At 35.5% G+C, this 14,550-nt stretch overlaps 1 protein-coding gene across 1 annotated transcript in view; it reads right to left on the bottom strand.

Annotated features, from left to right (window-relative positions):
* Nucleotides 1–2,104: 2,104 nt before the first annotated feature.
* The window catches only part of LOC106883270 (trifunctional enzyme subunit alpha, mitochondrial), an 84,184-nt gene continuing 71,738 nt past the window's right edge, over nt 2,105–14,550 (bottom strand). The window contains exons 16-22 of the mRNA XM_014934213.3: nt 14,436–14,523; nt 11,390–11,511; nt 9,785–9,980; nt 6,937–7,048; nt 5,284–5,374; nt 4,112–4,166; nt 2,105–2,438 (exon numbers count right to left, since the gene is read on the bottom strand). Coding sequence (XP_014789699.1) covers nt 2,290–2,438; nt 4,112–4,166; nt 5,284–5,374; nt 6,937–7,048; nt 9,785–9,980; nt 11,390–11,511; nt 14,436–14,523 — 813 coding nt within the window. The 3' untranslated portion in view covers nt 2,105–2,289. The remainder of the gene's footprint in view (nt 2,439–4,111; nt 4,167–5,283; nt 5,375–6,936; nt 7,049–9,784; nt 9,981–11,389; nt 11,512–14,435; nt 14,524–14,550) is intronic.

Here is a 14,550-nt window from a genome sequence, read left to right on the forward strand (position 1 = left end):
TTGCACATCCAGTGAAGCATACTGGCTTCATTTCTTTCAAGCCTACGCATGTCCTCGGCTGTCATAGCACATGTTTCACTGCCATGAAGCATAGCTGTTTGCACACAGGCATCAAACAATCTGCTTTCCACTCTAAGAGTGGGGCCTTTTGTTGCCAGCAGGGGTAGGAGCTCTCTGGACTTTTCCCAGCATAATCTTATTCTCACAGCTATGCTCTCGGAGCATCCACCTCCACTACTAACTTGGTCACCTAGATAATGGACGCTATCTACTACCTCTAGCTTGCTCCCCCCTGGCAGCAGTTGATGGAGTCTATTTTCTGCACATTTTCAGTGTTTATTGTACCTGTGCACCTTCCACATACAAAAGTTAGTTTCCCTGTTAACCTTCCTCTCATGTTGCTGCACCTTTTATGTGTCCAAATTACGGAGTTTCTACCTACACCTTTTCTACAGATTGAGCAGAAATTTGTGATTTGTCTGCCTTCCTACTTACTAAGACTTTGGTTTTTGTTAGGTTAACTCTAAGGCCCTTTGATTCTAGACCTTGTTTCCATACTTGAAACTTCTTCTCTAGTTCAGGTAGTGATTCAGCTATAAGAGCAAGGTCATCAGCATAAAGGAACTCTCATGGGCAGCCTGCCTTGAATTTCTCTGTTTTTGCCTGGTGAACAAGAAGGGGTTGAGCATCGATCCTTGCTGAAACCCTACTTGTACCCTGAATTCTTTGCTGTACTTGTTGCTCACCCTCACCTTACTGGTAGCGTCCCTGTACAAGGCTTATATGGCTCTCACCAGCCACTTGTCTATCCCTAGATTCCGCATTGACTACCAGATAAGGGATTGGGGGACCCTGTCAAAAGTTTTCTCCAAGTCAACAAAAGCCAAGTACAGAGGTTTATCTTTGGCTAGATATTTCTCCTGCAGTTGCCTTGCAAGAAATATAGCATCAGTAGTGCTTCTGCTTGGCATAAACTGCATCTCATCTGGACTAACTCTCTCTCTGACTCTCTCCATAACTTTCATCACCTGATACCTCTGTAATTATTTCTATCTAAGGCATCACCTTTACCTTTGGAGCAGTTGACTATTGGTGCTGCTACACCAGTCATTGGGTATGACTCCTTCATGAACCCACACCGCAAAATATTTTAAGCATCTCAGCGGTGATTCCTGATGGGCCAGGGGCTTTCCCTGTCTTCATATCCGTAATTGCTTTATCTACCAGGGTACTGTTGATTTGGTTAGCTGGTTCCTCAACTGAGTGAACATTTGGCAGGTTCACGCCTTCCATTCATTCTCCACATTCAGCAGTCTTTCATAATGGCATCTCCAAGCCCCTTTCTTTGCAGAATCATTAAAAGCAAGTACACCATCATCCATGCAGACACATTTCTCTCCTATGACATCACAATTTTCTCTCACACACTGTCTTGCAATCCAAAATACTTCAGTTATTTGGTCCTCCTGGCGCTGAACATTGGCAAACTTCTTTTCTGTTTCTCCCTTGGCTAGATATACCTGTCTCCTAGCTTCCCTTCTGTCTATCTGATACAGTTCCCTGCTGCCTCCACTCTTCCAGGCCTGTGTCTTTGCTCTAATGTCCCTGGTAACAGTGACATAGTAGGTGGCGTGGGCATACTTCTCGCAGAGGAATAGATGGAATGTTTCCGGTTACTTTTGGGTACCCCCTCGAATATAATCATGGGAACTCTTTGAGGTAGTTGAAATTCATCATGAGAAAGGTAGACTATTAGAAGACTTGAGAGAAGTTAATTTAGTTACACATGAAACTACTGAATGTCAAAGATGTATGTATTCTAGACCCACTCATCCCAAGATGAGTATCACGGAAAAAGGATGCTGAAATAGAAATGATGACTGCAATGGTAATGACAATTACATGAATGGAGATAATCCATAATACTATGTTTGCCATGATGTACCTAAACCACAATAGGTTCCATTGCTTCGTGTGTAAGCATTTAGCAACAATAAACAAAAGCTGACAATTACGAAATCCATTTATCTTTGCTTATATGGAAAAACTGGACATAAAGCAACATAAAAAATATAGGTTTCAAAAATATTACGATTACAACATGTAGTAAATTATAATTTTTATTTTACAAATATAGTTTTCTTAAATCCTCGAATTTTTAGCAATAATTTATGCTACATTCTTTTTAAACAAAATTGGAAACCAATATTGCATTTTGGTGTAAATAAAAGAAATGTTCAACATTCTTTATTACTCTGATATTAGTTGTTTTATCACATTACTTTTTAATCACTTTTTATGAAATAATTTACTGCTGTCATTTGCATGATCCTTCAGTAGTTGACAGGGAGTGAAGTGTTCTCCATAGTGACTTTCAAATACAGACATTCTGTCCACTAACTGCTTTGCTCCATGAAGATCCACATACCGAAAAGGACCTACAAAATCAACAATATATATGGAAGAGTGTTTTATGGAAGAGTATTACAATACTTGATTAAATCATATTAGAAAGAACAAACATTAAACAAAATATCACAAAGTATCATTATGTAGAACTAAATATTACACAAGTTAAGGTCTTTAAAGGAAATACCAAAGGAGTATATTATTATGCACCAAACATTCACATACTTCTCTTGTACACATACACACACACAGAGTTGAAATGCTGTTTGATTTTTCTTTTCAGCATTAAATGTTCACTATCCCACATCCATTGCACACACACACACACACACACACACACACACACACACACACACAAACATTCACATGACTCCCTTTTATATACACATACATATGCTCACACAGAGTTGAAACACCGTTTGATTTTTTTCTCACTATAGAACTTCCATCATCCCACTACCAGGTTTTCCATCACCCCCTTCTTTCATTATTCATCTATCACCCTTTCCTTTGTCATTCATATGTTGTGATGGAGAAAAACATAAGATACATGATGCGCTCTTTGCTACTTCCTTTCTCACATTGCTATTACTTTCTCTCTCTCATTGCTATTACTTTCTCTCACTCCCTCTCAGTCAGGGCTATTACTCTCACTACTTCTTCACTGAATTACTATTTTCTCTCTTCTCCCTCCTGCATGATTTTGGACAAATATATATATATATATATATATATACACACACACACACGCACACGCAAATATATAAAAACACTACGCTCATTATTATATTAGGAGATATTGAATTGTTTTACTGAGAATGGTTTAATCAAAGAAAATATTGCAGAAGAATTGTCCAACAAAATTACTCAGGGAAATGTTTTGTTAAATTATCATTAAAGATTTCATTAAACAGAATAACAGAATATTTCAGGGACATTGTATTGAATAAACTTATAGAAATCTAGAATAATTATAGAATGCATCAAATACACAAGACATAATACAATTCAAATAATATTGTACAAATAATAAATCTGTTGGCCGAAAAGTTGAATGATAAAGAAGATTGTATTAGTTCATTCAATTTCCTACAAGAATATACATAGTTTTATTTATATAAATTAATTACTTTATTGTTGTATTTAGAGATGGTCATGTTGCCAGTTTAGCCAATAAAAACACACGCACTATATATTTGGTGTTAATTTGCTTCAGCTTTATTTTTACATTAATCGTATTTCGGCCAGAATTCTTTTGTCACACTTCTGTGACCTCATCAGTGGTCCTTTGCTTTCTTCTTTCCTATTTGTGTGTCCCTCCTTACTAACGATCAGCCATTTTGTATTTTGTATTCCTATTGTATGTCATACAATACAATAGGAATACAAAATACAAAATGGCTGATCGTTAGTAAGGAGGGACACACAAATAATATATAAATGCAATTACTTTATTGTTTATAATTTGTTTTTTTGAAAAATAAGTACATGCCCTCTGTAAGGCTTGTCAAAAGGATCCAAAGGGTTAAGCTGCTGTTTAGAACATAAATATGAAGTTTTTACAGAAGGTTACCATTTAAATCATTTTAAGCAGGAAGTTTGTATGATAGGACCAGGAGTAGTCTCAGACAGTATAATATAAAAAAAAAGAAAAAATGATGGGTAATTAAAAAATGTGTGTGTATACATAGATATAACTCACCGCCTAAAAATGGTGGGAAGCCCAGTCCAAAGACAGCACCGATATCTCCTTCTAGCTGTTTAATGATAATATATAAAACATAGGGAATATTGAAAGTTTTGCCAAAAAAATCATATCGTCACAAATGATTTAACAGACTCAACATGAAAGGGTTGTCTTGTAGAATACTGAAGATTGAGTAAAAGCAATAAATATTTCATTTGACAGAACTTCTTTAATGCTGATGCTCAATAAATGCTCTTTGGTTGAAAAGAACAAATTAAATTGTAAAATCTCCAACCAAAACTACTTGGTATAGTGAGAAACACTACCAAACGTATCAATGGAACTAGTACTGACATTTTAGAGCTGCATGTATTAAGGTATTAAGAGGGCAGCAGTTACTATTAAATATGTCCAATCTGTAGCTTCATGGGAATATGGAAGTGACACTAATGATAATGAAAATCATGATTGTTGGGACTCTAATAATAGTAGTATTCAATATTGATGACTGAAAGAAAACATAAGAGTAAGAATTTTTAGAGATGATGTCCCCAAAAAAGTAACATTATACATGTTCTAAAGCATATACACTATTTCTTCTTAAATATATCTTTTGTAACATGAACAAATAGTATGTGCAGCCATACATCAAATTTATTGCATACTCATAATAATAATATCAAATGCCTTTTGGATATCTGGAAAGTGAATGGCAGATACTTATGTGGCAACCAAGATTCTGTTGGTGGTTGCTATTTTCTTCCACAAATTATTGTGAACTTTATTTCTATATTGTAACAGCAGCTTTAGAACAACCTCAACTGATATCCTAACCAAATATGCTAGATTAATATGCACAAGATTAATTCTATACAAATGTATCATAAAATCTGTCCCTTTTTATCACCAAAAGTGTTTTGAGATCTTCCTGATGAATTAAGAACTACACAGACTAGCAACACTTTCAAAAAAGTTAACTTTTCTAAAATTATTTCAGTATATTGGTAAATGCATTACACACTGCTGTTCATGTCAGCCCAACTATCAGAACAGTAACAGTAGAATATTAAAGACAAAAACAAAAGAATAAAATAAAAGGAAAGACTTATTAAAATAGATATGTATAATAAAGGTGGGGATGGTATCCATGAATGACTAAGAAAGGATTAAATGAGAAGTTTTCTTACAGGATTGGCTAAGATGCCTTCTTGAAGACACAATATGGCTTCATTGACAAATCGAGAAAATAAACGATATTGTATCACCTCATCAGTATTTCTGAAAAATAAAATGGAAATGTTATCAATATTGCATTTATTAGTAATTAATATGCAAATCTATAAACGAAATCTTCATCTAGATAAGATCAATGACAAACATATAACAAATATATATATATATATAACAATATAGATAAGATCAAAGACAAGTATACAACAAATAAACTGATCAAATTTATTTATAAATATAAAGACATATTTTCCCAAATATTAAAAAATATACTTATACATACATAAAATAAGAAATAGATATAACTTACACAATTTTTCTAGATAGACAAGATCAGTGGCTTGTGTGGAAATTATTTGTAGGAATGTATGTAACAGATTATTAAGTAGAAAGCGATAGTAATATAGGGAAAGGCTAAGTGGCAATAAAGTTAAATAGTGAGTTAGATAAATACAAATAGTAACAGAAGCAAGAGACATATGGCAGAAGAGTCTAAAATACATGAATCTGCCAAACATATAGAAATGGAATAGTTTAGCTGTCAATAATATTTTGTAGTTAGTGCATGTAAAAGCTAAGCTGTGGCAGATTGAAAGAGAACCAGGATTTCGGATGTGAAAGGTGTTTGAAATAGTCTGCCTGATTGATAGAGGAAAAGAAATATTTGGATATACACTGGAGACCACATGCTGGTGTAACAAAACAACATGATGGCTTGTGATGGACTCTCCTGTCAGTTTTGACATCTGCTGTGAACATTGACAAGAAAGTCCATTGCAAATAAACTGAATGACCTACTTATTGAATTTGCATATGAAATGGCTGAGTAATGATGTAATTCACAAGCACAATTGATTAGACACAAATGTGACAAAGACGGATCTTGGATTTACAGATACAGTCCATCTGATGGGCTACCATACAGTTTCTGGGAAACCTAGTTTCACTTACTATTCTTTGGTTAATCCAAAGATAATTGCCCAAAATATCATGCAATGATATTGAACCTGGAAACTTATGGTTATGAAGCAGATTTCTTAATCACTCAGTCATGAACCTGCATTAAATCAAAAAGAAATTACCTTGGGATATTATCTGTGTGCATGCATGCGTGTGTGTGTGTGTGTGTGTGTGTGTGTGTGTGTGTGTGTGTGTGTGTGTGAGTGAGAGAGAGAGAGAGAGAGAGGGGGTTTATGTCATGTAAACTGATGTCAAGTTGTGTATCTTCATCAAAACTATAATGTAACAATACAATAAAATAAGTACTAGGTTCAATATGTTCAACTAAAACTCTTGAAGGCACTGCCCCAGAATGGGCAACACAGTGAAAGAATGATAAAAATTGATTTCAAAATTTGACACAAGGCCAGTAATTTGGGGGGAGGGGGTAAGTCAATTACATGAATTCCAGGGCTCAACTGGTACTTATTTTATTGACCATGAAAGTGATGAAGGGCAAAGTTGACTTCAGTGGAATTTGAACTCAGAAAGTAAAGACGGACAAAATGTGACTAAGCATTTCACCCGGTGTGCTAACAATTCTGCCAGCTCATTACCTTGAAAGAATGATAAATATTGAAAACTAAAAAAATGTGTAGCTTGTAACTTACACAACTTTGGGTTCAAGAGAAAATTTGCTGATTATCTCAGCCACTTCAGGGTTTTCTGTTTTATCTTTTGATTTCTTTTCATAAAGGAAGCAACCTTTACCAGTCTTCCGACCTGCAATGGCGATAAAGAGTAATCTATTAGCCCAACGCATTTTGTTTTTATAAACAATTTTGATAGGGTTTAAAAAATTAAATCTGCAATTTGTTTCTGTTTATAATTTCAAAATAATTTTCAGATGCAAAGGTGTGTGATTTAAGGGAGATTTAGCTTTTGTTTCTAGCATATCCCATGTCCATCTGGTACCTTCCTTGTTTCTTTATCACTCTGACATGTATTAATGTTTTGCACTATTTTTATCTCCATAAACACATTTTATGGAATTATGATGTAAAAGTAACAGTTTTGTTTAACCCAAGGGTGATCCATTGCTGGGATTTAAGCACCACCAAAAAATAATTCTGTAATTAAAATGTTTAACCTCCATTCCATACCAAGCGAGTCTCTGTATGTGTATATAAGAAAAAACATATTTACTAACAGAAAAGTAGGATATTTAAATAAATTATCTTTTACATGCCTTTTTGAAATCACTTTGTCACTCTAATAAAATTCCTTACACACACACAGTCAGTATGAGCAATATACATATACAGAGTGAGAGAGACTGTAGCAAATATATATAGATATAGATGAAAAAAGTGAAAAATGAAAGAGAGAGAGAGAGAGATCTTTTCTGTAACTGTCACAGATTTAGAAATTTTAAAATTAAGTGAAAAGTTTCAAATTTGGTATATTGATGTACTTTTTCATGCTGAATCTGATTTTGTGATTCATTTATTCCAGAAATATTTTAGTAAAATATTACACAGGTTTAAAGTATAATAATTTTTACCCAATAGGAAAATATGATTTATCAGCTAGCATTTTGTGCATAATAGCAGTGCATCATAAAATGAAAGTAAACAGAGAAAGAGAGAGATAAAGATTGAGGTAAATATATAGAGAGAAGGAAAGGCATAAAAGAGAAACAACCTGATGGTGACAGAGAGCAGATTTATCGATCTAAAAGCGGAGTCATTTCTCATGGCAGGTTATATTTTTTTTATTATCATTTACAGACAACATTCTCTTTGGGATGCAGATTTCAAAAATCAAATTCATTTTTCTCAAGGATGCACCATTTTAGAGTCTTTTGAGGTTAAACAGACATACATAACCACATAAACTTGCATTTAAATAGGAGATAAAAACAACTGTGATGAGAGACTTGGTCTGTTTTAAACTTTAGGAGCTTCCTTCAGCATTTTTTAATTTCTCTGACATAATTTATATTATTGGTCAGGTTTCAAATTGTTTCTTGGATTTTGCTCATTATCAAAGACACTGTTTATAGTGTTCAAAGTTCCAATGCTTTTATGACTTTTAAAAGTGATATGGAATAGAGAGAAAATAATGTCATGAGACTGAATCATAACTTCATTAGCTCAGCTCCCCACCCAGAGCAAAGCCTTGTTGGGGAGGATATCAGAAGGAATATGGATTTCAAGCATTCAGATATCAGGTTGTACATTTAGTGACATTACAACTATTGCTACTGTTAATAATACAACTGTTGTTGTACAGTTACTGATTGACCTTACTGCTGCCACTTTATGTCTTGAAGTAGTAAATGAATGAATAAATAAATAAAATAAAAGCAAAGTCTGGATCAGGTTCAGTCCAACCACCCATCTTCACAGAGATATGAGCTAAAGAAGTGTGTTCAACTAAAAGACAATTTTTATCACAATTCCCATGGCTCTCAACCACTAGGATCACATTCCAAAGTGTTATAGATTCTAACATAGGGGCTAATGTATGTTGCCCTGTTTGGCTTGTTGCTAGCAACCAATAAGATGCATGAGAATTCCTCTGTCTCATCTCTCAGGAAACATTAAAGATACAGGAGATACTAATGCCAAATGATGGATGAATGTCTGAACTGCGACATTAATGTCACAAGAGGAAAAAAATACCTGCAATATTAGGCAGATGAGGCACATGCAACACGCTTGCTTTGCCTTGGGTGTTCAGCTCTTTCATGGAGTCACAGGAGCACCAGCATGACATAGCAGCAAGATTTGGGCATTTTTACATCTGGTGAAGCCTTTGCCTCTCCAGGTTTTACTACAGACAACCTATGTAAAAAGCATCCTGTCTACACTGTAAAGTGATTGGCATTTGGAAGGGCATCCAGCTGTAAAAACCATGCCAAAACTGACCTCGCCTGTGCTAGTGACACATAAAAAGCACTCAGTCCGCTCTGCAGGGTGGTTGGTATCAAGAAGGGCACCCAGCAATTAAAACCATGCCAAAATAGACATAGGAGCTCCTGTCAAATCGTCCAATGCATGCTAGCATGGAAAGCAGACATTAAACGATGATGATGAACTTCTTCCAAAATAAAGACAGAGTGAGAAAAAAGAACTGATTTCAGTGCAAGACTAGTATTTTAATTATTGACTCTGAAAGAGTGAAATGCATAATGACTCTGTCAAGTGGCCCCGTTATATACCACACTATATAATTTCATCAACATTATACATCATGCTGTATAATTTCAATGTTTGTACTAATAAGAAAAGTTCTTGTAATCCTCCCAATTTGTTGGAAAACATTAAACAGACTCAAGTAGAGATTGATTGTAGGAAAGAGACATGGCGGTCAAACATAATTCTGCGAATACATGTAAAACTCTAAGTTGGCAGATAATTCTAAAACTATGGCAGCATGGAGAAACAAATGTAAAGTTTAAAAAAAATAAAATGAGAAATACAAAAAGTGAGACAGTAGAGATAAAAACTTTACCTAAAGCTCCTCTAGAAACCATTTCTTTGAGTAACTCAACATTTCCACCACCAAAGCGTGACCCAAAAGCTTTACCAAGATCCTCAGCAACATGGGCAGCAACGTCAATGCCAACTTCATCAACTAGAGTTGCAAGACCAACTGGAAAACCAAACTGTTTGGTGAGTTTGTCCAGCTGTTTGGGTGTTACTCCTTCCTGAAAGAGGGATGGATAGTAAGGTTAAGAAAATGTAAGAAATAAATATGTACGAGCCCCACTGCATGGCACCTTGGGCAAGTTGTCTTCTACAATAGTCATGGGCACACCAAAGTGTTATGAATGAACTTGGAAGACAGAAACTGAAAGAAATCTGTTGTGTGTGTGTGTGTGCCTTTGTGTCTGTGTTTATTCCCCACCTATACTTGACAACTGATGTTGTATTTACATCCCCGTAACTAGGCAGTTTGACAAAAGCTATCAATAGAAAAAGTACCAGACTTTAAAATATAACTTCTGGAGTTGATTCATCTGACTAAAATTCTTCAAGGTGGTGCCCCAGCATAGCAATAGTTTAATGACTTAAACAAGGTATATATATATATAAAATATATATAATTATTATTATTATATATATATATATATATATATATATATATATATATATATATATATATATATATATATCATCATCATCGTCGTCATTTAACATCCGCTTTCCATGCTGGCATGGGTTGGACGATTTGACTGAGGACTGTCAAGCCAGAAGACTGCACCAGGCTCCAATCTGATCTGGCAGAGTTTCTACAGCTGGATGCCCTTCCTAATGCCAACCACTCTGAGAGTGTAGTGGGTGTTTTTACGTGCCACCAGCACGAGGGCCAGTCACACGGTACTGGCAACGGCCACACTCAAAAAGGTGTTTTTTATGTGCCACCTGCACGGGAGCCAGTCCAGCTCGAATGATTTTCTTAGGTGCCACCAGCACAAGTGCTAGAAGGCGACGCTGGTAACGATTCCGCTCAAATGGTGCTATTTACGGGCCACTAGCATGGAAGCCAGACAACTGCTCTGGCAATGAACATGCTCGGACAGTGCTGTTAGTGCTCCACTGGCGCAGGTGCCAGTCATCAAGTATGGTTCAATTACGATTTCACTTGCCCCAACAGGTCTTCGCAAGTAGAACAAACAAAAGTACAGACAAGTGAGGGAACAACATGCAAAAAAATAAACATGTTTGCTTGACATTTAACAATTAATTATACATTACTAAGTGATTAGTCTCTATTGATTGCAGAGAAGGATTGATGAAGATTATAACAACCAGAAACTGTACTTTGTTCACAGAGTAAGTTTGCTAGGACATACAGCCTAGATTTTGTTACTCAGCATATATAAGAATGTTTGGTGTGAATGTGTGTGTGTGTGTGTGTGTGCTGCACATAATATTTACTCATTAGCCAATGTAGGTAAGTATTTTCTTGGATTATTATTCGTATATTCCCTATATTTAACAGAAGAACTGAAGGGTTCTTAAGGTTATATGTAATAATAATAATTTCATGTATTACAATGCTACTAGTCTAAAACAATGACAGTTAGTGGTCAATCTAAAATGAAGAAATTACCTGTAAGAGACGTACACACTCAGCAAGCATTGGTGCTAGGATACGGGTTGTATAAAAACCAGGTCCATCTTTTACTGTAATCACAAGTTTGCCTTGTTTCAATCCCACACTGACAGCACGTGCTAAAATACATAATAATGCTTTTAAATTCTTTTTTTATAAAGGCATGAATTACCATTATGCAACCTAGATATTTTAAAGAATTAATTACACAGTACAAATTAGCTAATATTTCTTACCTTTAAGAATAATAATACCATATAGAGAATGAGATGATTGACACAATTTCAATGTATACTTTGTATTCAAGGATTGACAGATGAGTGAGGAATCGTATTTATAAGCAATATCTCAGAAACAGATAACATTATTTAAGGTGTGGCTGTAATGGTGAAACTAAAAATTATGAAGATAGAAATTATGTTCTTTCCACATAAAATCAAGAGGGAACTGAAAGTAAGCGAATCTAACCAGGGGATTAGCAGGGTATATGTGACTGTTCACACACACACATATATATGAGAGTGGGCTGAAAAGTTCATATGCTGACTATGAAGGAGTGATGCTAGAGCTGGGAAATCTGTCGTGCATTAATTTCAATTCTCATTAATGACTGTATTGTGACTGTTCAAAGAAGACTTCAAAAGTAACCAGTCTTGAAACTGGACAAAATTTGGCATTGTGGTGTTATCAAGTACCTGAAAAAAAAAGGGTTTAGTTCCTAATGACATTCGTGCTGACATGGTTGTTACATTAGGGGATGATGCTCCAACATTACCAACAGTGCAAAAGTGGCCAGTTGAATTTTGGACATCCTGCAACTGCTACCACTGTGGAAAGCATTGATCATGTTCACCACATAATGGTGGATGAGAGAGTCAAGAATATTCTGCACAATGAACTTGGCATGACGAAGGCCTCTGCTCAGTGAGTGCCACATCTTCTGACACCTGATCGAAAGTGTACCAGGCTATTCTCATCACAGGAAAATCTAACATTGTTTGAGGCAGATCCAGCTGGTTTCCTTGGATATTTCCTAACCCAGGATAAGTGTTAGCTTCATCATTTTGAGCCAGAGACAGAGACAATCCATGTAGTGGAAACACCCTTCCATCTACAGGGAAGGTAATGGCCTCAGTATTTTGAGATGCAAAAAAGCATTAGGTTTATTGACTATTTTCAAAAGGGCCACACCGTCAACAAAGAGTACTGTGCCAACTTGCTGAGGCAGTTACAAAACGCTATCAAGAACAAACATTCGGGAAAACTGACAAAAAAGGTCTTGTTTCATCAGGACAATGCTTCAGTACACAAGTCTTTGTTTTCAATGGCTACTGCGTGTGATTGGATTTGAACTGGTTGAGCAGCCTCCCTAATCTCCTGATTTGGCTTCATCTGTTTCCCAACACGGAAAAACACGAGGCTGCGAACCAGAATCATGGTGGTCATATCTGCTGTTGATGACTTTTTTGACCATCAAGATGAAAGCTTCTTTACCAATGGGATCCAAGTACTGAAACTCCAATGGAATCCAAGTACTAAAATACCAATGGAAGAAGTGTGTAAACTGCAAGGGGGACTATAAACCTCATTTGGTCACATTCCATGAGAGTATCTTGGTCAACCTATGAAGTTTTCAGCTGACCCTTGTGTATATCAAAACAGGTGGTTGGAAAAATTTTTTGGTATTATTTATTCACCATTACATGTCTCATTTGCTAATAGGAATTACAAATTTGTAAATGTAGGATAAGCAAGTAAGAAATTTCCTAGTAGAAATCCTTCAGACAGAATTAAATATTACAAAATTTACATTTGGATGAAGCATTTATATATAATTAATAACTGTGGAACTAGAAATGTAGTTTACAGCATAAGATGCATAGAAATTGCTTGTAAAGACATGAGCATGACATACATAGGGGAGACATCTCGGAGCATTTCGGAGCATTTCGGAACGACTAAATGAACATTTGAGATAATATGACAACAAAAACAGTCCTCCATACTCTACCAATATATCAAGGACCAACATGGAGGCAACCTGAGCCAACTTGACATCTGCATCTTATCCAAGCACCCAAAGGACCCAACACTCAGACAAATACAAGGAGTACGTCCTCATAAATGAAACTTCCCCAATACAAAATAGGAAATATACATAGTAGATATACCCCCATACCCACAGTTTACACAGGTAGAGTACAATAGTCAGTGGGCTGTTATGTAGATAGATGTATGTGTGTGTATGGGTGTATATATATATATATATATGCACATGTATGTAAGCATATGGATATGAAAGTAAACAGATCGATATACAGACGGATACGTATATAGGTAATATGAACAGACAAGCACACATACGCAAATGAAGACTGAAACACATGACCATATATACACACACGCTTTACTTCACACAAGGACACATATGGAGACACACATCCACACATATGGAGATGCACATCCATATATACAAACACGGCACATAGTTGCAAAACACACACACACACTCAGACATGCACACACACACACACACACAAACACACAAACACACACATACATAAAAACACACAAACACGGACATGCAACATTGAATATGCAGAATACATACATACATAAATATATACATATGCACACACACATACATGCATACCCACATACATACATACATACGTAAATGCATGCTTGTATAGGCACACACACACACTGATCCACACATATGTGCACAAATAAACAAAAAGGAATGCAGTGTGAGTAACGTAAAGAGTCAAAACTATTGAAAAGGTTGCAAGACGCAACGAAAATTTTAGGAAAATATAAAAGAAATAAGTGGAAATTTTACCTGTGAGTGTATTAAATTATAAGGCACCAAAAGAGAATGACTCTCCCCAGACACAACAGAATATGCTTCAACACACAAATCACATGAATCTTGCAAACCAAATCCAAAAACGAAATATATATATATATATATATATATATATATATATATATATATATATTATATGCAACTCTCTTACTATTAGAAACAAACCTCATTTACCTTTTGCTTCATTACAGGTTCCTTCATGTGTAATGATCTCCAAAAGCTGCATCTTATCAACAGGTGAGAAGTAATGCATTCCAATTACCTTTCAAATAAAATATAATTAGAGAGT

This window comes from Octopus bimaculoides, chromosome 19, assembly GCF_046866305.1.
Source record: "Octopus bimaculoides isolate indiv1 chromosome 19, ASM4686630v1, whole genome shotgun sequence".
Classification (NCBI taxonomy): Eukaryota; Metazoa; Mollusca; class Cephalopoda; order Octopoda; family Octopodidae; genus Octopus; species Octopus bimaculoides.